At 35.4% G+C, this 26,641-nt stretch overlaps 1 protein-coding gene across 5 annotated transcripts in view; it reads right to left on the bottom strand.

Moving 5' to 3' along the window:
• DPYD (dihydropyrimidine dehydrogenase) overlaps positions 1-26,641 on the bottom strand; it is an 815,942-nt gene that overhangs the window by 548,556 nt on the left and 240,745 nt on the right. For all 5 annotated transcript variants that reach the window (XR_014242114.1, XM_082383233.1, XM_082383234.1 and 2 more), the window contains exon 8: positions 22,722-22,809. Coding sequence is in view for 4 of the 5 variants with exons in the window: in XM_082383233.1 (XP_082239359.1) it covers positions 22,722-22,809 (88 nt within the window). In the remaining variant the exon portion in view is untranslated. The remainder of the gene's footprint in view (positions 1-22,721; positions 22,810-26,641) is intronic.

The raw sequence follows: 26,641 nt of genomic DNA, 5'->3' as shown, positions 1-26,641 counted from the left end.
AAAAAGAACACATTTAAATATAATGGAAAATAGTTGCAAAGAAACCTAAGACAGCCTTAGGGCCAAATCTATACCACTCTAATAGGAAACCTCTCTGTTGAACCAATCATTAGAGACTTAGTTTTCTTTAGTCCCTATATGATCCACTCTATAGTAGCCCAGAATTTTCCCACCAGAAATTCTAGTCAATAGCTACCAAATATGTATTAGAAGGGGGAAAAGCACAGATACATAACAGTGATTCAACTTTCCCTAGAGTCCCCCATTAATCAAGAATTTCTACAGTCAATAGCAGAGGAAAACATACATATGCAAACACAACTCCAAAAATTTACTTATTTGACCATATCAGAGTGGTATTCTTTAGAAAATAACTTTAGTCTATATACACAAAAGGTTTCTATTTTATAATAACAATATAATAATAACTGATTATACTTTCCAAAAAATGGCAATAGGATTTTTCATTATTAATCTTGGTTAGCATTTGGGTTTTAGTTTTCATATACTTTTTTTGTTTTGGCATTTTTCTAAGTAGCATAAAGGCAAACCTGAATGCAGTTTAACGCAAATTTAAGAAAAAACAAAAATTGAATAAATCAGTCCTGAATTCAATATATTTTTACAGTAGGTCAAACAGATATTGAAATAAAATAAAACACGATTTGTCCCACCAATTAGCACAAAAAAACTGCATTTCTACCTGATCTTACTGTCTTTAAAGTTAAGAAAAATCATAAGTTGTATTCACTATCCACATTCTTTTCTTATTCAGTATTTAGTTTAATGTTATCTCTTTTCCCTTACCAGTTATACTTTTTCTATGGTCTTTAATAAACTTTGCTACATAACAAACACCTTATCTGTTTTTTGTATAAGACGATGGATACACTTACATAAAAATGTAAGGATATGTTCCAAATAATGCCCAGCTTACTTCCCTGAGTACCAAGAATAAGAGGAATTACGGTCTGAATGTCTCTTTGTTACTCCTGGGCTGAATCAACAGGTGCTAATTGTTAGAAATTATAATGGAGAGTTGAGAGGACAAAATAAGGTACAAAGGAAAGTTACATATATTTAATAAATCATGTCCTAGCCTAAAAACAAAGATTTTTATTGTGTATGTTTCCTATTTACCTATCAAAAATTGATGAGATACAGTAGAAACTAACACAACATTGTAAATCAACTATACTCCAAAAAAATTCATTTAAAAAATTGACGAGAAAACATAAAACTAAGCATGAATCACAATTTATAAGATTACACCTTAGAACCATCAATCACTTCATAGACAACTGACTAATTTCAGTTCTCAATTCCTGCTGCGACTTTAATTCATGGATGTGTTTTTGTTTTTTCTTTGATTGTGAAACTAGGTATATACTTATTTACTGAAGACTACTTTAAAAGGATAAAAATTAAACCTGAGGGAAAAAAATAGCAGGTTTACCTATGTTAGTAATGTTTTTAAAAAATTAATATAGGCATGGCGTCAGGAAGAAAAATATTTCTGGATACACGTTTCAGATAAGTTATTTGCTAAAATAGTAACTAAGATGTGAGGAAGCCAGGTGCTTTAATGAACACGAAAATGTGGGGACCCACCTAAAACCGGCTATTTTAAAGTGCTAGTACAAAATAATCAGTGATGGATACATCTTCTGCTTCAAAGACAGGTTTTACATTGGTGTTCTTGAAAGTATTCAAAAAACAGGTCCATACTCTCAAAACAAGTTAGGTGGTATTAGACAAAAAAATTAACTTGATTTACACTGCATGTGGACGTCCAGGTAAAGGCTTCTCTTGTCTCAAAACTATGAGAAAATATAAGCAGTTACTGTTCTTAAGTAATTCCTTGGTCTACAACCTGCTGGGCAAATCTGGCCTTCCACCTACAATATAGTTTTATTGACACACAGCCAGCTGTGTTCTTTTGTTTACAATTACTCTTTTCTATGCCTGCTTTTGCACTATAAAGGCAGAGACCTACAGCCCACAAAATGTAAAATACTTGCTGTTTTTTAAATAAAAATTTTGCTGACTTCTCATTTAACTTTTTTTCCCACTAGATAGAAGCTCAAATAGAAGATATTTAAGTTCTGTCTTCTAATATTCCTCTCTCCAATTTACCTCTTTTAAACTGATCTTCTTGCTGTATTTGGCCCTTTCCCCATCCTTTTGGCTTAAAATCCAATTGAGGTCCTCATGACATCAAAAAGATAAATACAATTTCATTTTTACTCAGAGAGGTTTTTATCTGCTAATCCATCTTCTCGATTAATTCTGCACTTATCCTATATATTTTTAATATTCATTACATCTATATTAGCACTGTAAGTTTTTGTTGGTAATAGGTAGGATGCAAATAAAAGTATTAAAAATCACTATAAACTACCTCATACCCATTACGATGGCTACTAACAAAACATCAGAAAATAACAAGTGTTGACAAAGATATGGAGAAATGGAAACCCTTGTGCACTGTTGGTGGAAATGTAAAATGGTTCAGGCACTATGCAAAATATTATGGCATTTCCTTGAAAAATTAAAAATAGGATTACTATATGAACTAGCAATTCCACTTCTGGGTATATACCAAAATTAAGTGAAAGCAGGGACCTAAAAGATATTTACCCACATTCATAGCAGTATTGTTCAAAACAGCCAAAAGATGGAAGTAACCCAAGTGTCCACTGACAGAAGAAAGGATAAACAAAATGCAGTAATACATAAAATGGAAAGTTGTTTAGCCTTAAAAATAAAGGAAATTCTGACACATGCTAAAACATAGATGAAACTGGAAGACATTTGCTAAATAAGCCAGCAAAAAAGAACAAATACTGTATGATTCCACCTATAGGATGTATCTAGAGTAGTTGAATTTATAGACATAGAAAGTAGAATGGTGGTTGTCAGAGAATGACGGAAGGGGAGAAGAGACAGTTGTTAAATGCGTATAGAGTCATTTACCATTGCAAGAAAAAGAATAAAATATCTAGGAATAAACCTACCTAAGGAGACAAAAGACCTGTATGCAGAAAATTATAAGACACTGATGAAAGAAATTAAAGATGATACAAATAGATGGAGAGATATACCATGTTCTTGGATTGGAAGAATCAACATTGTGAAAATGACTCTACTACACAAAGCAATCTACAGATTCAATGCAATCCCTATCAAACTACCACTTGTATTTTTCACAGAACTAGAACAAAAAATTTCACAATTTGTATGGAAACACAAAAGACCCCGAAGAGCCAAAGCAATCTTGAGAAAGAAAAACGGAGCTGGAGGAATTAGGCTCCCTGACTTCAGACTATACTACAAAGCTACAGTAATCAAGACAGTATGGTACTGGCACAATAACAGAATTATAGATCAATGGAACAGGATAGAAAGCCCAGAGGTAAACCCACGCACATATGGTCACCTTATCTTTGATAAAGGAGGCAAGCATATACAGTGGAGAAAAGACAGCCTCTTCAATAAGTGGTGCTGGGAAAACTGGACAGGTACATGTAAAAGTATGAAATTAGAACACTCTCTAACACCATACACAAAAATAAACTCAAAATGGATTAAAGACCTAAATGTAAGGCCACACACTATCAAACTCTTAGAGGAAAACATAGGCAGAACACTCTATGACATAAATCACAGCAAAATCCTTTTAGACCCACCTCCTAGAGAAATGGAAATAAAAACAAAAATAAACAAATGGGACCTAATGAAACTTAAAAGCTTTTGTACAGCAAAGGAAACCATAAACAAGACGAAAAGACAACCCTCAGAATGGGAGAAAATATTTGCAAACGAAGCAACTGACAAAGGATTAATCTCCAAAATTTACAAGCAGCTCATGCAGCTCAATATCAAAAAAACAAACAACCCAATCCAAAAATGGGCAGAAGACCTAAATAGACATTTCTCCAAAGAAGATATACAGATTGCCAACAAACACATGAAAGAATGCTCAACATCATGAATGATTAGAGAAATGCAAATCAAAACTACAATGAGATATCATCTCACACCGGTCAAAATGGCCATCATTTAAAAATCTACAAACAATAAATGCTGGAGAGGGTGTGGAGAAAAGGGAACCATCATACACTGTTGGTGGGAAGGTAACTTGACACAGCCACTATGGAGAACAGTATGGAGGTTCCTTAAAAAACTAAAAATAGAACTACCATACAACCCAGCAATCCCACTACTAGGCATATACCCTGAGAAGACCATAATTCAAAAAGAGTTGTGTACCAAAATGTTCATTGCAGCTCTATTTACAATAGCCAGAACATGGAAGCAACCTAAGTGTCCATCGATAGATGAATGGATAAAGAAGATGTGGCACATATATACAATGGAATATTACTCAGCCATAAAAAGAAGCAAATTTGAGTTATTTGTAGTGAGGTGGATGGACCTAGAGTCTGTCATACAGAGTGAAGTAAGTCAGAAAGAGAAAAACAAATACCGTATGCTAACACATATATATGGAATCTAAGAAAAAAAAAAAAAAAGGTCATGAAGAACCTAGTGGCAAGACGGGAATAAAGACACAGACCTACTAGAGAATGGACTTAAGGATATGAGGAGGGGGAAGGGTAAACTGGGACGAAGTGAGAGAGTGGTATGGACATATATACACTACCAAACGTAAAATAGATAGCTAGTGGGAAACAGCTGCATAGCACAGGGAGATCAGCTCAGTGCTTTGTGACCACCTAGAGGGGTGGGATAGGGAGGGTGGGAGGGAGGGAGACACAAGCCGGAAGAGATATGGGGACAAATGTATATGTATAACTGATTCACTCTGTTATAAAGCAGAAACTAACACACCATTGTAAAGCAATTATACTCCAATAAAGATGTTAAAAAAAAATGCAAAGAAACTATAAGGGACTAAAAATATGTGCATGCGTGCACAGTTGGGGTAAATTATGGACAACAAGATACAAAAAGACCAAAAACCCATCTGCCACTTCTGAGCAAAAGCAGGGGGTCCAGAACAAAATCAGAGAACTGTGCATGCCCCCTGCCCACAACACCACCAAAGGGGTGGACAAATCACCTAAACCACCCCTCCAGACCCAACACCTGGACCCACCCCTACCCTCACCCCATATAAGGAACCAGCTAGCCCCACCTCAGTGAATGAGCAGAGAAATGTGTTACTTGTTTTTGCTCAGGAGTCCCATTAAAGCCTTGCCTGGAAAAAAAAAAAAAAAATGGGTATAGAGTTTCAGTTCTGCATGTTGAAAATTGTTCTGTGAATGAATGGTAGTGATGGTAGCATAACAAAGTGAATGTACTTAATGTCGCTGAACTGTACATGTAAAAAATGGTTAAAACAATACATTTTATGTTATGTGCATTTTACCACAATTTTTAAAAATGAATTTAAAAAGTTTAAACCATTATATATGAGCAACGCCACCTTATTGTATTGGTTAAGAGAAAGGCTTTGGTTTCAGATGGACCTCCATTCAAATCTAGGTTCTAGTACTAAGAAAATTACTTAACTTCTTTTAGACACAATTTATGTATGTGTGAAACAAAAGTATCAATAATACCAATCCAAAATTACTTCAAGATAATTAAAATAATTTATGCAAAGAATACAGCCAGTACTCCAAGAAATTTAGCTACTATATTTATTATATTCATATGTACACAATTCTTATTTATTAATTGCATTAAAGTAGTTTTATTGTTTTTCTAAATGAATCATAACCCTTTAAATTTATTTTGTAATCTATAATCCTTAGCACATATGGTAGAAGTTTAAAAATATACTTTGAAATATGATCAGCCAATGGTAAGATTAAAGGAATAAGAACAGTGGCAATGCACCTGACTATGGTATGGTCTTTATAAAATACAGAAGAAAGACTATTTCCTTTCAGTAAAAGGGAAACAACCATAGAGATACTAAATTGCAGTCAATTTAAAAATACATTAATCTGGCACTGATAAATTTATCAGTAAAGTATAAATATTAAGGTTCAAAAAACAAAACCATCATGTACATAAAAAAAGGAAGAGTAGAAGTACAAAATAGGAACTTAAAGAGTCAAGGAAGCAATTTTCCATTTACTATGACTTTTTTCCACTAAACTGGATGTACTGACATAATCTTTGACTGATTAACTCAATATCAATATCTTCTCCAAATTTAACATGAATTAAGAGTTGGATGCACAATTTATCTCAGTAACACAAGCAAAGTGAACATCTGTTAATTTTCTGTCGTGTAAGTTTTTGTTTGGGGAGGTAGGGGATGTGAACAGAGCCTCTGATGAACAGAGCCTCTGATGTGTAATGTTCTTTCCATCTGCACACCAGGCGGCATCGCATGGCTAATCAGAAGATAACACACATCAAGTTTCTCACATATTTTGAGATAAGAAAGTAAATAAATCAAAATTTTGTTTTAAAATTGTTTTCTTAAATGTCCATGGCAAATATGCTTAAAAATATACTCTAAAGGTTTATGTTGTTTGAGTTAATAGTTATAAATTAATCATGAAGTATTGTTTTCCTCATATATTAACTCCTTATATAACTTAAATAATATTACGAAGTAATATGAGTTTAAGAAATTAAGAAAGAGTAATGTAACCAAACTAGGTTCTCCCCCATTGATTTCCACTTATTCATTTAAATAAATCTGTGTCATACAAAAGAGCCTTGGGGAATTCAGAACATGATTTTGCTGGAGGCCCCTTAAACGATTCAAAGACAGGATCTGGAGAAAAACTGATTTGATATAAATTTCAATTGAATTGCTTTTAAAATAGATGTATTACTTAAAATACAATGTCTTAATGAAGTCTCCTCTTCAAAGCACTCGTCTTGCTTTAGAACATACTGTTTTTAAGCATTTATGTCAAAGAAGGTGTTTAAAAGTCCATGGAAAAGAATATTAGTTCATTTGATCTAGTGCTGCTGGCCAAAGATGGTATAGCCTAACCTGTATAAATAGAAAATAAGTGACAAATAAGACACAAATTAGCCTGTGAATTTTCTCATTTCTATTCTACGGAAAAAGTATCTCTAGAAAGAATGCTAAAGCATATGTAGAAATATACCTACTTTCCTCTACCTTGCATCAACTCTGCCATTTCCATATCATTTCTCATGCTTCTCTTATTAATCTCTCTTTCACTGTGTATAATGGACTCCCTTACTTTACCAACTTTCACATAGAGTGATTTACAAAAGGGTAAGATATGCAGAGTTGTGTAATTTGTAGAATGAATAAAGCTCTCTAGTAGTATGCCTCATCTTTAATTGGAAATCATTGATGTTTTGTACATATGTGTTCGATGTAGTTGTGAATTTCAAATTCATTGAATTGGGGGGTTGGGGATGGAGGTTGTGTACTGTGGCATTACTTAATACTTCTATGATAATATCCACTATCTTAGTGACTTCTAATTTTGTTAATTATTCTGAAGTTTATCCTTCGACATCAACATTCTACCTCTAGAGGACAACCCATACCTATCGGATGATTAGTACATTTAAAAACATCCATCGTGTTGCCCATAGTGAATGTTCAATAATATCCCCTTCCAAGTTCAGATGATGATTTTCACCCATCAAAAGATGTAACCATTGGCCATAAGCCATTGGGAACTGCTAAAAAAACTGCTTTAACAAGGTGCTTCTTTAATTTCAGCAACTACAGTAAGTGAAATATATTTTCGTTTCATAAAATATATAGAGAGAAATATAATAAAAATTCCTCCATGTCTCCATCCAAAGATGTGTTCAATATTTTAAAATATAATCTACATTCTTTTATAATTTTTTAATAAAAAGAACATGGACTACAGAATATTTTAAAATAACCCTCTTGCTAAATAAATTACTTCCTCTTTGACTACCATATGAAAGCAATCAATATGTTTTAATTAAACAAATGGTTAATTCAACAGATATTTATTGAGCACCTACAATATTCCAGGAATTCTACCAGCAGAAAAAGGCATTTTTTAAAAAAGATTTTCCTGTATCACCATCTTCATCATAAAACACTTATTAAACACCCTCAAGCAAATAGCTTTGCCTTTATCAAAAAACCCCTAATATTCAATTTAGCAGTGTAATACTTGATGTAATGATAGACATAAGCGTAAGAATGACATTCACTATAACAGAATTTTAAATTTATTGCCTTTGAGTGGGTAATCAAAACCATGAACACGTCTTTGCATTTCATCAAAAAAAAAGATGCCTGGAAAGTACATGAATTTTAAACAAGGTTAAATGATCAAGTATAGTTTTAAACTTCTCAATAAGTTATGATGTTACTTTTCATTTTTTCCTTTATTTCTCTTTTCTTTTCACTCTTCCAATTATTTTACTTCAAAAAACTGTATTGATATACTATGTGTCAAGAAATGTGCTGAAACTGTAGAATACAAAGATTTAAAAAACTAATCTCAGTTCTCACAGGTTTTTAATATTGCATATTTGTGCATGGGGCAGAGAAGTGGATATATGAACACACCAAAAATACGAAGAAAACTAAATTCAGTCCTATAAATGACATATAAAACATTTTGCTATGTGTGAACATAGAGTGAACATTTATCTCAGCAGGATGAGTATGACAGTCTCATGTAGAAAGTACCATTTGAGATGAATATTATATGTATTGACTTTACCATACGGGGACCGAGTGAAAATTTTTCTCAGTAAAGGAAAGAGTATAAGCCAAGGTATAATGGCGGTTATAAAAGTACAGGTTACTTTTGAGGAATGGCTAGAGATGTGGTAGTGGGAGAGGTCAATAAGGGGTATAGTTTTAAGGAAAAAAGGGTATATTTGGACAGCTATGGTAGCCAGTTGAAAGTCATACTAAGAAAATTGGACTTATTCTGAATGCAGTGACAGCCACAAAAAATGTTTGAGACATTTATAGCTTATTTTACGTAGTGTTATCTCAGGTGGAGAGTTCTTCAAATTAGAGTATCACATTACTCAGAGAAGCAGTGATAACCATCCTAGGGACCAGGATTACTCTTACCAACATGATTAGCATGGTCTCCTAATATAATCAAACTGTTTAGGAATCAGTGCCAGCTTGGTGAACTTGAAATTAGAACAAGGAGATTTAGGGATCTTTAAAATGGACTTACTATGTATCTTCATGATAGGGGCTCAAATAACTCCAGGTTCATTGATTCATGTGCCTTTAAAGAGACACTGCCAATATTTCCTCAGGTTCTTTTTTTTTTTTTTCTCCTTTTCTATGCTTGGAAAGTTGACCAGCCCCTATTACCTGCTTCTGCAGATTAAGATGCACTTTCTATAGATATGTTAATATGATCAAAGACTAATTGCCCTACATCTATTTTATCTCCTTCTGGGGGCTTTGCTTGAACTCATTAAGTGATGATTTAATGAACTCTCAGCTGGAATTCTATTTCCCTCATTTCTGAATTCTTGGGAGCCATCTCACAATTATACCCGAGTACTTACAAGTGACACTAGATTAGACATTATTACAAATTTTAAAAAGTGGATTGGCAAAATATCCATGCCCTTTTCTCACTTACAATTAAGACAGGCTTATTATTTTAAAATAATCTATTCAGAATTGTGCATAGTTCTTAAACAACTTCAGTTTTTATCTGTAGACAGAAGTTAAGTGGGTGGGCTAAAAACCTATTTCATTTTCTTCTAAATAAATAGGAAGTATACATGATTGTGTACAATTTAGAAACTACTGATTAAGAAGCTAATTAAGAATAACTTTCACAGAGAAGAATTCTGGCTCTAAGAAGGCACAGGAGATTTAACTAAAGGCCACACTAGAGAAAATTTAACACCATAATCTCTCAATGGATTTTCTTAATTGTAATTATCTCTTCTTCCACTGTTACAATATTTGGGCTTCATCACATTTAAAAAACATTCTTTTCTGACAGTACTGGGAGAAAACCAATTGGTAGTAACAATGAGAAAAGTGATGCTAACTATAAAGCCTAATTCTTGCAGATTATGAAGTCCCATATTCAAGATCATTAAGTTGGACAACTCCATGTAAGCAGGTGTCATCAGCTAAATTGTTCATTTTCAGTCATTGCATCTGGAACAACTTTTTATTTTTTTTATTTTTTATTTTTATGTATTTTTTAACATCTTTATTGGAGTATAATTGCTTAACAATGCTGTGTTAGTTTCTGCTGTATAACAAAGTGAATCAGCTAAAAGTATACATATATCCCTACATCCCCTCCCTATCACACCCCTCTAGGTGGTCACAAAAGCACCGTGCTAATCTCCCTGTGCTATGCAGCTGCTTCCCACTAGCTATCTATTTTATATTTGGTAGTGTATATATGTCAATGCGACTCTCTTTGTCCCAGCTCACTCTTCCCTGGGTCCTCAAGTCCATTCTCTACGTCTGTGTCTTTATTCCTATCCTGCCCCGAGGTTCATCAGAATCCTTTTTTTTTTTTTTTTAGATTCCATATGTATGTGTTAGCATACAGTATTTGCTTTTCTCTTTCTGACTTACTTCACTCTGTATGACAGACTCTAGGTCCATCCACCTCACTACAAATAACTCAGTTTTGTTTCCTTGTATGGCTGACTAATATTCCATTGTATATATGTGCCACATCTTCCTTATCCATTCATCTGTCAATGGAAACTTAGGTTGTTTCTGTGTCCTGGCTATTGTACACAGAGCTGAAATGAACATTGGGGTAAATGTGTCTTTTTGAATTATGGTTTTCTCAGGGTATATGTCCAGTTGCGGTATTGCTGGGTTGTATAGTAGTTCTATTTTTAGTGTTTTAAGGAACCTCCATACTGTTCTCCATAGTGGCTGTATCAATTTACATTCCTACTAACAGTGTAAGAGGGTTCCCTTTTCTCCACACCCTCTCCAGCATTTGTTGTTTGAAGATTTTGTGAGGATGGCCATTCTGACGGGTGTGAGGTGATACCTCATTGTAGTTTTGATTTGCATTTCTCTAATGATTAGTGATGTTGAGCATCCGTTCATGTGTTTGTTGGCAGTCGTATATCTTCTTTGGAGAAATGTCTATTTAGGTCTTCTGCCCATTTTTGGATTGGGTTGTTTGTGTTTTTGATATTGAGTTGCATGAGCTAATTGTAAATTTTGGAGATTAATCCTTTGTCAGTTGCTTCGTTTGCAAATATTTTCTCCCATTTTGAGGGATGTCTTTTCGTCTTGTTTATGGTTTCCTTTGTTGTGCAAATGTTTTTGAGGTTCATTCGGTCCCATTTGTTTATCTTTGTTTTTATTTCCATTTCTCTAGGAGGTGGGTCAAAAAGGATCTTGCTGTGATTTATGTCACAGAGTGTTCTACCTATGTTTTCCTCTAAGAGTTTTATAGTGTCTGGCTTTACATTTAGGTCTTTAATCCATTTGGAGTTTATTTTTGTGTATGGTGTTAGGGAATGTTCTAACTTCATTCTTTTACATGTAGCTCTCCAGTTTTCCCAGAACCACGTATTGAAGAGGCTGTCTTTGCTCCATTGTATATTCTTGCCTCCTTTATCAAAGATAAGGTGACCATATGTGTGTGGGTTTATCTCTGGGCTTTCTATCCTGTTCCATTGATCTATAATTCTGTTATTGTGCCAGTACCATACTGTCTTGATTACTGTAGCTTTGTAGTATAGTCTGAAGTTAGGGAGCCTAATTCCTCCAGCTCTGTTTTTCTTTCTCAAGATTGCTTTGGCTCCTCGGGGTCTTTTGGGTTTCCATACAAATTGTGAAATTTTTTGTTCTAGTTCTGTGAAAAATATCAGTGGTAGTTTCATAGGGATTGCACTGAATCTGTAGATTGCTTTGTGTAGTAGAGTCATTTTCACAATGTTGATTCTTCCAGTCCAAGAACATGGTATATCCTTCGATCTGTTTCTATCATCTTTTTAATTTCTTTCATGAGTGTCTTATAGTTTTCTGCATACAGGTCTTTTGTCTCCTTAGGTAGGTTTATTCCTAGGTATTTTATTCTTTTTGTTACAGTGGTAAATAAGAGTGTTTCTTTAATTTCTCTTTCAGATTTTTCATCATTAGTGTATAGGGATGCAAGAGATTTCTGTGCATTAATTTTGTATCCTGCTACTTTACCAAATTCATTGATTAGCTCTAGTAGTTTTCTGGTAGCATTTTTAGGATTCTCCATGTAGACTATCATGTCATCTGCAAACAGTGAGTTTTACTTCTTTTCCGATTTGGATTCCCTTTATTTCTTATTCTTCTGATTGCTGTGGCTAAAACTTCCAAAGCTATGTTGAATAATAGTGGTGAGAGTGGGCAACCTTGTCTTGTTCCTCATCTTAGTGGAAATTGTTTCAGTTCTTCACCATTGAGAATGATGTTGGCTGTGGGTTTGTCATATATGGCCTTTATTATGTTGAGGTAATTTCCCTCTATGCCTACTTCCTGGAGGGTTTTTATCATAAATGGGTGTTGAATTTTGTCGAAAGCTTTTTCTGCATCTATTGAGATGATCATATGGTTTTTCTCCTTCAATTGTTAATATGGTTTATCACATTGACTGATTTGCATATATTGAAGAATCCTTGCATTCCTGGGATAAACCCCACTTGATCATGGTATGTGATCCTTTTAATGTGCTGTTGGATTCTGTTTGCTAGTATCTTGTTGAGGATTTTTGCATCTATGTGCATCAGTGATATTGGCCTGTAGTTTTCTTTCTTTGTGACATCTTTTTCTGGTTTTGGTATCAGGGTGATGGTGCCCTCGTAGAAAGAGTTTGGGAGTGTTCCTCCCTCTGCTATATTTTGGAAGAGTTTGAGAAGGATAGGTGTTAACTCTTCTCTAAATGTTTGATAGAATTTGCCTTTGAAGCCATCTGGTCCAGGACATTTGTTGTTGGAAGATTTTTAATCACAGTTTCAATTTCAGTGCTTGTGATTGTCTGTTTATATTTTCGATTTCTTCCTGGTTCAGTTTCAGAAGGTTGTGCTTTTCAAAGAATTTGTTCATTTCTCCCAGGTTGTCCATTTTATTGGGATAGAGTTGCTTGTAGTAATCTCTCATGATCTTTTGTATTTCCACAGTGTCAGTTGTTACTTCTCCTTTTTCATTTTTAATTCTATTGAGTCTTCTCCCTTTTTTTCTTGATGAGTCTGGCTAATGGTTTATCTTTGTTTATCTTCTCAAAGAACCAGCTTTTAGTTTTACTGATCTTTGCTATCATTTCTTTGATTTCTTTTTCATTGATTTCTGATCTGATCTTTATGATTTCTTTCCTTCTGCTAACTTTGAGGTGTTTTTGTTCTTTTTTCTCTAATCTTCAGGTGTAAGTTTAGGTTGTTTATTTGAGATGTTTCTGTTTCTTGAGGTAGGATTGTATTGCTGTAAACTTCCCTCTTAGAACTGCTTTTGCTGCATCCCATACGTTTTGGGTTGCCGTGTTTTCATTGTCATTTGTTTCTAGGTATTTTTTGATTTCCTCTTTGATTTCTTCAGTGATCCCTTGGTTATTTAGTAATGTACTGTTTAGCCTCCATGTGTTTGTATTTTTTACAGATTTTTTTCCAGTAATTGATATCTAGTCTCAAAGAGTTGTGGTTGGAAAAGATACTTGATACAATTTCAATTTTCTTATATTTACCAAGGCTTGATTTGTGACCCAAGGTATGATCTATACCTTGGTGTGACCCAAGGAATGCTCCATGAGCACTTGAGAAGAAAGTATTCTGTTGTTTTTGGATGGAATGTCCTATAAATATTAATTAATTCCATCTTGTTTAATGTATCATTTAAAGCTTGTGTTTCCTTATTTATTTTCATTTTGGATGATCTGTCCATTGGTGAGAGTGAGGTGTTAATGTCCCCTACTATGATTGTGTAACTGTCGATTTCCCCTTTTATGGCTGTTAGCATTTGCCTTATGTGTTGAGGTGCTCCCATGTTGGGTGCATAAATATTTACAATTGTTATATCTTCTTCTTGGATTGATCCCTTGATCATTATGTAATGTCCTTCTTTGTCTCTTGTATAGTCTTTAATTTAAAGTCTATTTTTTCTGATATGAGAATTGCTACTCCAGCTTTCTTTTGATTTCCATTTACATGGAATATCTTTTTCCTTCCCCTCACTTTTAGTCTGTATGTGTCCCTAGGTCTGAAGTGGGTCTCTTGTAGACAGCATATATACGGGTCTTGTTTTTTTATCCATTTAGCCAGTCTACTTTTTTTGGTTGGAGAATTTAATCCATTCACATTTAAGGTAATTATCGATATGTATGTTCCTATTCCCATTTTATTAATTATTTTGGGTTTGTTATTGCAGGTCTTTTCCTACTCTTGTGTTTCGTGCCTAGAGAAGTTCCTTTAGCATTTGTTGTAAAGCTGGTCTGGTGGTGCTGAATTCTCTTAGCTTTTACTTGTCTGTAAAGGTTTTAATTTCTCCATCAAATCTGAATGAGATCCTTGCTGTGTAGAGTAATCTTGGTTGTAGGTTTTTCCCTTTCATGACTTTAAACAGGTCCTGCCACTCTTTTCTGGCTTGCAGAGTTTCTGCTGAAAGATCAGCTGTTAACCTTATGGGGATTCCCTTGTATGTTATGTGTTGCTTTTCCCTTGCTGCTTTCAATATTTTTTCCTTGTATTTAATTTTTGATAGTTTAATATGTGTCTTGGCATGTTTCTCCTTGGATTTATCCTGTATGGGACTCCCTGTGCTTCCTGGACTTGATTAACTATTTCCTTTCCCATATCAGGGAAGTTTTCAACTATAATCTCTTCAAATATTTTTCAGTCCCTTTCTTTTTCTCTTCTTCTTCTGGGACCCCTATAATTCGAATGTTGGTACGTTTAATGTTGTCCCAGAGGTCTATGAGACTGTCCTCAATTATTTTCATTTTTTTTTTCTTTATTCTGCTCTGTGGTAGTTTTCTCCTCTATTTTATCTTCTAGGTCACTTAACCGTTCTTCTGCCTCAGGTATTCTGCTATTGATTCCTTCTAGAGAATTTTAAATTTCATTTATTGTGTTGTTCATCATTGTTTGTTTGCTCTTTAGTTCTTCTAGGTCCTTGTTAAACGTTTCTTGTATTTTCTCCATTGTATTTCCAAGATTTTGGATCATCTTTACTATCATTACTATGAATTCTTTTCAGGTAGACTGCCCATTTCCTCTTCATTTGTTTGGTCTGGTGGGTTTTTACCTTGCTCCTTTATCTGCTGCATACTTCTCTGTCTTCTCATTTTGTTTTACTTGGTGTGTTTGTGGTCTCCTTTGCGCAGGCTGCATGTTCGTCATTCCCATTGTTTTTGGTGTCTGTCCCCAGTGGGTGAGGTTGGTTCAGTGGCTTGTGTAGGTGCCTGGTGAAGGGGACTGGTGCCTGTGTTCTGGTGGGTGGGGGTGGATCTTGTCTTTCTGGTGGGCAGTGCCATATACAGTGGTGTGTTTTGGGATTTCTGTGAACTTAGTATGATTTTAGGCAGCCTTTCTGCTAATGGGTGGGGTTCTGTTCCTGTCTTGCCAGTTGTTTGGCATGGGGTGTCCAGCACTGGAGCTTGATGGTCGTTGAGTGGGGTTGGGTCTTCGTGTTGAGACAGAGATCTCTGGGAGAGCTCTCGCTGACTGACATTAAGTGGGGCCGGGAGGTCTCTGGTGGACCAATGTCCTGAACTTGGCTTTCCCACCTCAGAGGCTCAGGCCTGACAGCCAGCCGGAGCACCAAGACCCTGTCAGCCACTCGGCTCAGAAGAAAAGGAAAAAATAAATAAATAAATAAATAAAGGGAAAAGAATAAAGTTATTAAAGTAAAAAATAAAAAAATATTAAAATAAAGAAATTAAAAATTAATTTAAAAAAAAGAAAGAGAGCAACCAAACCAATAAACAAATCTACCAATGATGACAAGCATTAAAATCTATACTTAAAAAAAAAAAAAAATACAGACAGAACCCTAGGGCAAATGGTAAAAGCAAAATGGTAAAAGAAAAATCACACAAAAAACCATACACATACACACTCACAAAAAGTGAAAAAGGAAAAAAAAAAAAAATATATATATATATATATAAAAAAAAGGTAGAGGGTAACCAAATCAATAAACTAATCTACCAGTGATAAAAAGCTCTAAATATTAAACTAAGATAAACATAAAACCAGAAACAAATTAGATGCAGAAAGCACACCTTAAGTCTACAGTTGCTCCCAAAGTCCACTGCCTCTATTTTGGGATGATTTGTTGTCTATTCAGGTATTTCACAGATGCAGGGTACATCAAGTTGATTGTGGAGATTTAATCCGCTGCTCCTGAGGCTGCTGGGAGAGATTTCCCTTTCTCTCCTTTGTTCGCACAGCTCCCGCGGTTCAGTTTTGGATTTGGCCCCGCCTCTGCACGTAGGTGGCCTGAGGGTGTCTGTTCCTGCCCAGACAGTATGGGGTTAAAGTAGCAGCTGATTCGGGGACTCTGGCTCACTCAGGCCGGGGGGAGGGAGGGGTACACAATGCAGGGTGAGTCTGCGGTGGCAGAGGCCGGCGTGACACTGCACCAGCCTGAGGCATGCCATGTGTTCTCCTGGGAAAGTTGTCCCTGGATCATCGGACCCTGGCAGTGGCGGGCTGCACAGGCTCCTGGGAGGGGAGGTGTGGATAGTGACCTGTGCTTGCACACAGGCTTCTTGGTGGCTGCAGCAGCAGCGTTAGAGTTTCATGCCCATCTCTGGTGTCTGCACTGATAGCCGCGGCTCACACCCACCCCTGGAGCTCGTTTAGGTGGTTCTCTGAATCCCCTCTCCTCAGGTACCCAGCAACAATGGTCTCTTGCCTCTTCCGCAGGTCCAGTGTTTTTCCTGGACTCCCTCCCAGCTAGCTGTGGTGCACTAGCCTCCTTCAGGCTGTGTTCACGCAGCCAACCCCAGTCCTCTCCCTGGGATCTGACCTCCAAAGCCCGAGCCTCAGCTCCCAGCCCCTGCCCGCCCCAGCAGGTGAGCAGACAAGCCTCTCAGGCTGGTGAGTGCTGGTCGGCACCGATCCTCTGTGCGGGAATCTCTCTGCTTTGCCCTCTGCACCCCTGTTGCTGCGCTCTCCTCCATGGTTCCAAATCTTCCCCCCGGCCCACCCCGTCTCCACCAATGAAGGGCCTTCCTAGTGCGTGGAAACTTTTCCTCCTTCACAGCTCCTTCCCTGAGGTGCAGGTCCCATCCCTATTCTTTTGTTTCTGTTTTTTCTTTTTTCTTTTGCCCTACCCAGGTACGTGGGGAGTTTCTTGCCTTTTGGGAAGTCTGAAGTCTGCTGCCAGCATTCAGTAGGTGTTCTGTAGGAGCTGTTCCACAGGTAGATAGATGTATTTTTGATGTATTTGTGGGGAGGAAGGTGATCTCCATGTCTTACTCATCTGCCACCTTGTAGGTTCCCCTGAAACAGCTTTTTATGTCGAAGTATGGATGTTTGCATTTATTACATTTTTCCTACATTCTCTATATAACTCACTTTCCACGTTTTGTTGGCTATTTACTTGTTTTCTTTAACTTTGCTTAATCTTTATTTCTTATCCATAAAATAGAGTTAATAATATCTACCTCAAGGGCCATTTTAAAAGTTAATGTCATAAATTATATTAAAAATTGAGAATGGAATATTTTAGCTAATACTGCTACTACTAGCATTATCACCACCAGTCATATCACTATTCCTACTTGTTTATTTCATTTATAGTGTAATGCCAACTTTAAAATTATGTAGTAGCTATTTTCCCTTGTGTTTGGTTAATATTATAATACTCCAGAATTGCCAACATATTTTAACATCCTATCAATTTATTTTGGCAAATAGTCAAAACAGTTGCATTAAAATCAATAATTTAAAAATATTTATAGACTTTCTACTATGTGCCAGGGACTACACTATACACTGAAGATTTATCAGTGAGTAAGGCAGACAGACTCTTCAGCCTACAAGAGTTTAACTTCTACTAGCAGAAACAGACATGTAACCAGTCAATTATAATACATGGAAATAAGTGCTAAAATCTGATCTGAACATCCAGAGAGGGAACAGGGACATAATGGTGTGAGGATTGGTGGTAAGGAAGTGGCTTCATTCATCCAGGCTAAAGAGTGAAGGTAGGGAGTGGATCGTCACAAGTAGAGAGAACTCCATGAAGTAGAAAAAAGGATATGGAAGAACTCAAATATGAAAATAATGACAGTTCTGGATCCAAGCAACACCAGGTCCAAAAACCAAGTTAAAAAAATTGAGATGAGGTAAAAGTGAAAACATTTCACATGTTTGCAACACCCAATTTTATAAGTGACTAAGACATAAGTTGTGAATAAATCATGAAGAGCCTTGAAAGTCTTAGTTTAAGGAGTTTTTCCTGTATCCTGAAGGAAATAGGGAGCTAATTGGGTGGGGGGTAGCGGCGATTTAAATGAGGAAATGACATGATGAGATCTAATTTTAGAAAGATCACTATTTCTGTTGTGTGGTTAACAGTGGCCAAAGAGACTGGTTAGGAGGCTAAGGAGTAGCCTAGTAACATGAAGAGAGGCGAATAGTGATAGTGAGAAGTGAATTCAAGAGTCAACACAAGTAAAGCATATAGTGGTGAGACAGAGACTATTCAGCTCTATAATATCTTCCTGCAGCCTCTGCTTCCTTTGTATTTACTGTGACTGTAATTATGGATTTTACTGGTATTCACCCCGTAATTTCTTCCCTCTCTCAAGTATTAAAAACAACAATTCAGAAAAAAAAATACTTTGCCAGAAGAATCTATAAAGTATTACCATTTTTCTGAGGGTGTCTTAGTGGATGTTCTTTCCCTGACATGCTTGCTTAGCCTTTTCATCACTGCCATGTTTTGTGAGAATATAAGAGGTAAAGTACCATAAAATGGACAATCAGAAATGGGAAGAGAAATAGGCTCCTTTGAAGCAAAGATTAAGGATTCAATTCTTCAGTCACCTAGAACAGTGATGCTTAGATTGGCTCCAGAATATAATCACCCAAAGAACTTAAAAAAAATATATACCTAGAACATTATAGTCACTCAATACTTATTTAATTCACTCAACAGCTGCTTATTGAGAGGTGTTGGGCATACTATGGGGAAAAAGCAATTAGTACTTGAGGGTCTTTACAACGTAGAGCAGTGGCTTTCAAGCACTGACTATTAAGCCACATCTTAAAAACATATTTTCCATATAATGCAGTATGCACGTGCAAGCACATACACCAAAAACAAATACACATATGATGGAAAAATATTTTTCGCAAAGTAACACCACAACAATGTGCAGCACACTTTTTGATATTTTCTATTTGTTTGTGCTCATTTTTTAATAATAAAAAAATCATGGTTGTAAACCATTATATTGATTTCAATACCAACCAAAGAAAGCCATCAAATACTCTGAAAAAACCTCGTACAGAGGATGTTCTAACTCTATTTCTGAATACTGAAAGTAACACACTGTGCCGGTGCTTTTATTTCAGTAAAAATACCCAAAATTTAGAGTCTTTTAAAAAAATACCAATTATCTCAAAGACAACTCAATCCAGTTTGAATAAGACACAGAGCTTTATCTCACTTACCTTTATTTCACTTAGAAAAAACTAAACATCTCATGGGTAAAGAGACGTACTCTTTCAGTCTCACAATGATGTACACACAATGAGATAATTTCCTTAATGGATTCTGGAATTAGTTAGGGAAAAACCTAAAAGTGAGCAAGTTTTCACCAGCAATATTATACACAATACTAAAAATCAGGAAACATGAGAACACACTTCTGTTAATGCAATGGATTTATAAAGCTATCCTTAATAAGTCATGTTTAATTAAAAAATAACTTTTTTTCTTTTAGACAAACTAACATAGGATGAGACAGTAGTTATAATTACAGAAGAGCTATAATACGGTATTCCCAATTACAGAAGGAGAAAATACTCTTTTATCATTAAGTAACCTATGTAACCAGCATGCAAGTACTAAGTTCCAAGAGTTTTTTCTTTGCTATTAACTGCTTTACTGATTTCTCTCAATAAGGATTCCATGTGTCAGATACAAATGATGATGCACATGTATGGCAGAGACCTGTATTTTTTTCCTCTCTCTATATCTATTATCCCCCTTCTCTATAGAAATAGAAGTTTAATGGAGCATTATGTCCACCCAGCTAAAGGTTTTATGTCCCAACATCCTTTGCTGCCAGGTATGTTTATGTGACAAGGATGTAGACAATAAGATACAAACAGAAGTGATATGTGCAATTTCTGGGTCATAAACTTAAAAGGAAAGGAGTCCCCTTCCTTATTTCCAATTTTTGTTGGCAGGAATGTGGAAATATTGGCCACCTGAGAACCAAAGATGGAAGTTAGGTGTTGAGGATGGTTCATACTGTTAAAATGAGAGAGAACTAAACTTATATCTTATTTAAGCCTCTATTATTTTCCTTTCTTAAAGTGGCCAAACCTATATCCTAAGTAATGTAGATTTCCTATTCCAAAATGTACTCCTCTATACTGAGTGGGAAAAAGGAGATAAACAAAGTGAGTGAAGTTTAATTACAACATAGAAGCATGGTGAATGAACAAAAGCATGTAAGGATGTGAGGCTGTCTAAGTAATAGGCAGTTATACGGTAATAGAAAGGTCACAAATTCCCAACTCGGCAATCAAGAGTGTCAAATAAATACTTCCTGGAGAATAAGGCTACTTGTCTTCTACACACAGATCCTTTTTTTTTGACAAAATGAAACTTTCTTGTATACGTTTCATACAAAATACTGAAATAGAACATAACTGCATTCTACACATCACTACACCAAAATGTCAAAAGAGTCACTTCTCAGCATGAAAATGCACAGAAACATAAATATGAAAGGACTTCACATTTTAAATGTTTTATTCACACCTCAGTGCAGAGTCAAATGGAGTATTGTGAATGGGATGTAGCACTATCAAATAACATATGTAAGGGGACTTAATGGAATAAAAGAAAAGAAAACTCTGAAACATTCCTGATTCTTGCAGATGGAAGATATCTCCATGGCTGAAAACACTCAGAGTGATAAAATTCAGCTCTTCCAAATTTTGTTATAATTTGCTTCTTGAGCAATTAATTTGGAGATATTTCAATGTATTGGTTATTTATTTGGCCCCTTATCTCTTCAGTACAGAGATTCTTTGTAGACAAAGTTCATAGAGATACACTAAATTGCATTAGCATATACAACTCCATTAATAGAAAATATATCTTTTACATTACAACTGCTGTAGGAAACCACAATGGTGAATTTCAAATAGCTATTTGAAAACACTGCCAATGTTTCAGCTCTATTGCCTGACTAAATTTTTCATTTATTATTAACCAAACATTTTTTAATACACATTTGTTGAGAGTAACAGCAACTTACTGATCCAATTTTGCTGGTTATTAGTAGAATATACATCAAAAAATACTTGCCCAATTTCTTTAAGTAAAATTCTCAGTACAAATGTAATGTTGAAAAATAAAACCAAAATCAAGGGTAGTGCTGCTAAAAATGGAACCTAGAGAATATATCTCTAGATATTTTCTCTTTCCTCTTTGTATCTACACATGATTATTGTACTTAGATAACATAGGGAAATACTGCTGACAATGGCACTCAAGTTTCTGAAAGAAAGGAGGGTCAGTACAGATATTTAGGAGCTAGAAGGCAGGAAAATTTATCTTCCTGTTCATAATTTTTCATCTAAGTAAAGGGAGTGACAGAGATGGTCTTAGACTTGGTATCAATTATCTAGTAAGAGAACACATACCGTCCTGATAAGAAAATTTAGTAGGCAGTAAAGCATTCCTGATTATTTTACTCCAGAAACACTATGAAAAAAGAGAGCCCTAAAACAAATGTTATCCAGTGTGTGATTACTTAAAGAGATGGAACAGTTTTCACCTCTGTGCAGGTTTATTAGACATTCCTATTCAAAGAATATGAACTAGAGAGGAGACAAACTAAAAGACATGAGGATGCACTTAGTTTATACGCCATAATTGTTCATAGTATGATCATATAAGAGAATAAATACAAAGTTCATAAGACAAAGAATAAATTAAATCAACCATTTGCTCTTTCTGGTTTCTCAGTATACAGGAAGTGGAAGGGAAAAGTATTAGAAAACTCAATCTCCGTGGGATATTTAGGCAAAATATGGAACCATAAGATACATTAATTGCCTTAGCAGTTATACACTGTCCATGTGACATTCAGAACTATGATTAAACATCTTTAAAATTCAGCCAAATATGAAAAGTCTTTAGAAAATATTGAAAAAAATAGAAAAAGAAAATGAGCTAATTCTCTCCTTTAATATCAACTTAACCAATTTGTTTAATCATAAAGAGAAAGCTACAGCATCAAGATATTTCTAAGCCCAAATTCTGAGCTTCTGTGGCATGACTTGAAAACACTTTGCTTCTTAGATGTTCGCTGGTGATGAGAGTATGGTGAGAGAATGGGAAGATAAAGACAGTCTTGCCAAAGTCAATCCATAATGAGGTGAGGCAGTACAACACGTTACAAAATAGGAAATTTTCTTTGGCCATTCATTTCTGTCTGCTCCTCCCTGAACAAACACAACTTCTACCATGAAAATGTCTGAAGGTAGTTATTCTTCTGGATATTATCAGGAAGTAAAAAAATATTATGAAGAAAAATATTTTAAAGTAAGCTACTCACCTATCCCAATGAAAGCAGCTTTGTACCCTTCTTCTTTCAAAGTGCTAAGAGTAATTTCATTCACTGAGAGGCTTTTACCACAAATTATCTGTAAGAAAAAACATTTCGGTAACTGTATTTTGGCATTTGAATGACTAAAACCTTAATCTTTAACATCAAAAATAATAAAAACTCCATATACACATATGTATGATTCCATATATAGATATGAAAATATGTTTGTCTTTTAGTATATAGGCTTATGTATACTAAATAGTATATAAATAGAACAAACATGTTTTACTTCATAGCTAAATGCATTTTTGCCTTTTAATTAAGTACCAGAAGAAAAGCTAGTGTATTTAAAATCAAGTCAGTAGCTTTTCACAGTTTAATTAGTATGTTCAAGGCACTATGTGGGGCATTTTAAAGAATAAAATGATAAATGAGACAGTTTCTGCCTCAATGTGCAGTCAAGATCTGTGCAGAAGATGTACAGAAATAAGTATAATAAATAACAGAGTGTGATCAGCACATGTCTACAAGAACTCAAGGGATGGAGAAATTCATTTTGGCTGCAGTCATATAGATGAGAAAAAAGAGAAGTAGTGGGATTTCAATAAAGCCCTTTTTAAACTGAAGTATAGTTGATTTACAATATTGTGTTAGTTTCAGGTGTATAGCAAAGTGATTTGGTTAAACATATATATGTGTGTATATCTATATTCTTTTTTTAATTCTTTTCCATTATAGTTTGTTGTAAGATATTGAAAATAGTTCCCTGTCAATAAAGCCATCTTAAAAAATGGATAGGATTTTGGTAGGGGACACTGTCCAGGGAAGATGAGTAAAGTCAAGAGTCAGAGTGTAGATACTTCTATTAAAAATCACAGTACTTTGCTCAATTCCCAGACATGAGCCTATTTTCAGATCTTGAATCTGCTGACTGAAGAGGTGGTCAGGTCCCTAGAAAGAAAGACCCTGAAACATCCTGGCAAGTAAATACTATAATGATTCCTCTATTCCTTCTCCAAAGGGAATTATAGCCATTTACCCAGGTGACTGTACACTGGGGAAAGGGGAATAATCACACATTTCAAGGACACTGGACAAGGTTCTTCACTGACATTGACACCTGAAGAGTGGGGACCTACAGTGATAAGGTGAAAAATGGAACCTGGATAAAGTCTGGTTCACAGTGGGCCTAAGGGGATCACAGATCCAGTTAGTGGTTATTCCCAAGTCTCCAAGTGTATAATAAAAATTGTTATACATGTCAGTAGAAAGAATCCCCATGTTGGGTCTCTGGTCTGCAAAGTAAGAGCTATTATAGCTATAATATTGGGAAGGCCAGAAAACTTCTGAAACCCTGGTCGAGAGAGTAAATCAACCACAATGATAGCCTGGAGTCGGTGGGATGGGGAAAGATGGTGGTGGTCCATGTTATACTTCTGTTTTATTTCCCAGTCTGGCCCTGCTGAGACTAGATGATTTCTGGAGAATGACTGTAAACTCCTGCAGGCTTGACCAAAGTGTAGCCCTGACTGCGGTGTCTGTGACAGATGTGGTATTATTGCAGATTAGTAAGGCCACAGGTACACTGCACGTAGCCATTGATATGATGAATGCACACTTTTCATCATGTTTCTGTGGAAGAGGGATCAGAAACAGTTCACGTTCATGGGGGAAAGATAAGAATATTCATTTACAGGTTTGCCTCAGGAATATGTCAACTCTCTTCTGTAATAATATATATAATCTGAAACGACCTGGCCATACCACAGAACATCATAGTGATCCATTACACTAAGAACGTCATGCAGATTGGACAGCATAAGCAAGGGGTAGCTAGTATGCCGGAGACTTTAATATGCCTGCCCTCCACAGGGCGGAAGATGAACCTTATGAAGATCAGGGACTAGCCACTTGAGTGAAGTAAAGGGGTCTACTTCTCAGGTATGTGCCAGTATATACTCTCTAAAATACATGACTTTGCTGCAATTTTGCACTCATTTACCATTATAAATAAGGAAGCACAATGTCTGGTAGGTTTCTTTGAGTTCTGAAGTCAACATGTTCCTAAAAACAAAAGTCTCTAAACTGTTTCATAGCAGAAGAACAAAGTTTACCCATTAAAACAATAATTGCACCTAACTTGCATAGAGTACCTAATTAAGTGCAAGACTCTCTTCTAAATACTGCATAGATGGACTTCTTTCATCCTCACAATAGCATTATGAGGTGGTTATCTTTATCCTCATTTTACAGATGATGATAGTAAGGGACAAGAGAGCTTTGACAACCTTTACCAAAGTCAAATATGTAATTTAACTGCAGAACCAGCACGTGTAACAGCTATGCTCTAACGTCTCTTGAGAATGAAGGGCAGAACCAGCACCATCCTCAAAGGCACAGAACAACATACTGCATGTGGAGAACTACTTGAAAATGTAGTGTTTCTGGAGTATAAAGTGCAAAACAAAGAATAGAAAGAGAAAGTAGGGGGATAAAATGACTCTGCATATAACATAGGAGGGCATTTTTGTTTTACTAAAATACTAGTTCTAATTTTATTGGCAGATAAAGGAACCATTTGAAAGTTTACAACCAGGGGACAACCAAGGTGAGATTAATAACTAATATTCAGAACTCTGGAACATATCAAATACCATGAAATAAATTGGACAATTAAATAAACACATATTATTAAAAGTACTTAATACTAAGTATCTAATAGTGGGTATTACTATTAGAGTTAGTAGAGTTAGATGCTATTAAAAGTAATGGATAATGAAGTTTTAGAATTTTATTTTTCAAAGAGTAGATTTTTTATTAAACTATTTCTGATCATAAAGAAAGATAAAAAGTTCTAGTGCTTATTTTTTGAAATGACCTCAATACCAATATACAATGAAGGTTAGACATAAAAGAAAACTACAGGTCCAAATATTCTAAATAAAATTTTAGTAAACTGAATAATACTACAATTTCCAAAGTTGAGCAGTGGAGTGCCCTGCCAATGAGTCTATCAGTGGAAGTGATACTCAGAATACTTGACTTTAGGTTTGGTTTACTAATTGACTCAGCAAAAAAATTGAAGAAAGACCCCCATCCTTCCTGAGGTAGTGTTTGTGTGCATGCGTGTGTGTGTGCGTGTGCGTAGTTGAGTAGTGGCGTTATGTGATTTGTCAAACGGGATTGAAAATATCCCAATTTTTCCACCCTGATAGAGTGAACATGTCCCGGAATTTGTAACATATAGAAAGGATGCACAGATATTTTGCGTTTCTCAGTCTGTTTCCACCCTAGCAGGCAACAGCGTGCAACTGAGGAATCAAAAAAGTTGAATTATACTTTTGTGTATCAAAAACTGGAAAGACAAGTAGCTTAACTCCTAGTGTTAATTTACTGGGACTGGGACCAGTAAGACTTTACTTACTGTAGCCAGACACTGTGGGACAGGGGGAGAATAACCATAACTATGCAGTAAGTAGCTCCATGGTGCAAATGAGAACAAAGCAATAAAAACTATAATCAGTGGAGTGGCAAGCACAAGAACTCTTCCCTATGTTGGGGAATCTAGTCAAATTTCCCTTTTCTAAAGCCTAAAACCCCCAAACATTTGCCATCAAATCAAAAACTCACTCTCAGAAAGAACAAGGAGAAAGATTCTTTGACAAAATGTTAAAATTTTGCTTACATTATGACTTAGGAAATTGGACCAAGACGTGTAAAACTTAACTAAAACTGGGATTATATGACAACTACAGACATCAAAAACATTTTGTGGCTGATATACTATGAAGTCTTAAGATTATTTGTTAAATATATATGATGGTAGAAAAATCACATTATGGGCATTTTGTTTGTGTTTTTGCTCCTTTTTCTCCCACATTTTTCATATATGTAATATTTTCCGTCATGATTTTCTTAGATATGGA

This window comes from Balaenoptera borealis (genome assembly GCF_965194805.1).
Source record: "Balaenoptera borealis genome assembly, chromosome: 1".
NCBI classification, from domain to species: Eukaryota; Metazoa; Chordata; class Mammalia; order Artiodactyla; family Balaenopteridae; genus Balaenoptera; species Balaenoptera borealis.
The sequence above is the reverse complement of the archived record's forward strand: the minus strand, read 5'-3'. Positions and strand labels throughout refer to the sequence as shown.